Source organism: Notothenia coriiceps, unplaced genomic scaffold, assembly GCF_000735185.1.
Source record: "Notothenia coriiceps isolate Sejong01 unplaced genomic scaffold, NC01 NC01_scaffold00022089, whole genome shotgun sequence".
NCBI lineage: Eukaryota > Metazoa > Chordata > Actinopteri > Perciformes > Nototheniidae > Notothenia > Notothenia coriiceps.
In genome coordinates, this window is record NW_011354790.1 from 62229 (window position 1) to 64499 (window position 2271).

At 43.7% G+C, this 2271-nt stretch overlaps 1 protein-coding gene across 2 annotated transcripts in view; it reads left to right on the forward strand.

Moving 5' to 3' along the window:
* The window catches only part of LOC104953670 (ubiquitin-like protein 7), a 4387-nt gene extending 2751 nt beyond the window's left edge, over positions 1 to 1636 (forward strand). For both annotated transcript variants that reach the window (XM_010780641.1, XM_010780640.1), the window contains exons 7-11: positions 137 to 270; positions 526 to 575; positions 688 to 864; positions 1003 to 1116; positions 1315 to 1636. In XM_010780641.1, the coding sequence (XP_010778943.1) occupies positions 137 to 270; positions 526 to 575; positions 688 to 864; positions 1003 to 1116; positions 1315 to 1455 (616 nt within the window). In that variant the 3' untranslated portion in view covers positions 1456 to 1636. The remainder of the gene's footprint in view (positions 1 to 136; positions 271 to 525; positions 576 to 687; positions 865 to 1002; positions 1117 to 1314) is intronic.
* Positions 1637 to 2271: the final 635 nt, after the last annotated feature.

Sequence of the window (2271 nt, forward strand, 5' to 3'; positions counted from 1 at the left end):
TGAGTACAGCACACACACACACACACACACACACACACACACACACACACACACACACACACACACACACACACACACACACACACAGTGGAAAGTCCTTTAAATTCCCATCTATACTTCTCTGTCTGTTTCATAGATTGATCTCTTCACACCCGGCCCTCGTCAATGCCATCATCCTGGTGCTGCACTCTGTGGCCGGCAGCATGCCCGCTCAGGCCAGCGCCAGCTCCTCTCGCAACGTCTCCGCCAGCTCCTACAGCGATATGCCAGGTGAGCGAGGACAGGGTGCAATAAAAACAGGCATAACCTATGGCAAGCAAGAGAGGGACGCTTATGGTTATGAAGAATTGTTGTTGGCAAGCTACACATTTAAACAACAGATTAAAGTGAGACACAAGGTCAATGCTCTCAATGAAATAAAACCTAGAGTATTGTGTGTGCCTTAAAATAGAACATGCATAGACATGTTGAATCCATGTTGTTGTGTTTTTTCACTACAAATACATAATCCTTTTTACCTGGCAGGGGGCTTCATGTTTGAGGGCATGTCTGACGATGAGGACGACTTCCAGTCCGTGAGTACCTCCGCCCCTTTCTGAACATCATGTGTCATGTACAGGATAACTGATGATGCTAACGTCTGTGTGTGTGTGTGTGTGTGTGTGTGTGTGTGTGTGTGTGTAACAGGGGAGCCCCGCGGGTCCCTCACACAGAGCAGGAGGCTCGGCGGGAATACGCCCAGTGTCTCTGAGCCACAGCGGAGCGACGGGCCCTCGACCAATAACGCAGAGCGAGCTGGCCACAGCTTTGGCCCTCGCCAGCACGCCTGACAGCAGCGCGGTCACTCCAACAACTTCTAGCCAGGTAACATAACAAGGAGAAAAAGATGACACATATGTTTTACTACTGAACCGATGTTGTATTGAGCTTAAAATATGGAACTATTAAGGACATTAATATGTATTGAAAACATACAAAATCAGATTTATGTTTTTGCTATAGTCGGACCCCTCTAGTGGCGTAGCCCCCATGCCAGCAGGGACCCCAGTGAGTAACGATCTCTTCAGCCAGGCGCTGCAGCAAGCTCTGCAAGCCTCCAACATGTCGGCTCTACAGGTGAGGCTGAACAGACTCAATGCCGCAATTAATGGAGAAGGTGTACTCTGAATTGTCGATTAAATAAAAATGGTTACTGTCCTTTTTTAGGTAAAATATTTGTATATTTTGAAGCAAAACAAGGCAGGAATGGAAATGATTGGTGCTCTGGATTTTGGATGAAATAGTTATTCAGTGAATGTGTTTTTGTTCTGCTAGGGCCGCTGGCAGTCCCAGATGCAGCAGCTCAGGGACATGGGGATCCAGGACGAGGATCTGATGCTGAGGGTGCTGCAGGCCACAGATGGTGACATCCAATCTGCCCTGGAGCTCATATTTGCTGGAGGCCCCGGACTCTGAGCCATCGCCCCACAGACGGAGGCTTTTATAGAGACAGCTTGTCTTCTACAGTATTCAGATTTATTCAGATTACCCTGTTTATCACATTTACAGCATCACATCAGAGTCTCTCTAGGTGATGACAGACTTTTGTTATTAATGTGATTTATTGTAATAAATGTGATCATGCTTACCTCATCCACCTCCGAGCCTGGCTTCCTGTTACTGAAAAGATGACATTGACGTATCGCATTACTCATTCTCAATTATACTCTATTTCAAGGGTTCTCAAACTCTTTCAGCTTGAGACCCAAAAGGGAAATGTGGTCGCTCCCCTGTACCTAACACTTTAGAATTACATCATGAATTACCATAACGTCTACATAATAAACTACTGACAAAGAACACAAAACAAATAAAAAATGTAATTTGTTATAAAAGTACATCACTGCAATAATCCCATCTCCTGTGTGTAATGTTTAGTTATTTACTTCCTCAGCAAACATTCACAATAAACTTGCACAAAAATCATTAGGACATAATAGAGTAAGGCAATGCACTCAATGACAGTTTGGGTGGGGGTCAACATTAACTGTCACACATTTTTTTATCACTAATAAATGAAAAATCATGTTTTATCCCCCTTTCTGTTTCTCACCCTTCTCAAATCTCAGATTGTTGGTCTTCTCTTAAACCCCAGCATGTCATTGGGGCTGTTTTTTTACTGAATTATATTAAAATAATGGGGTTATTTAAAATCACTACTTGTTCTTGACACTATCATATTAGTTACACACAAACATTCATTTCCGACATTTGTCCTTGAAACTGATTCAA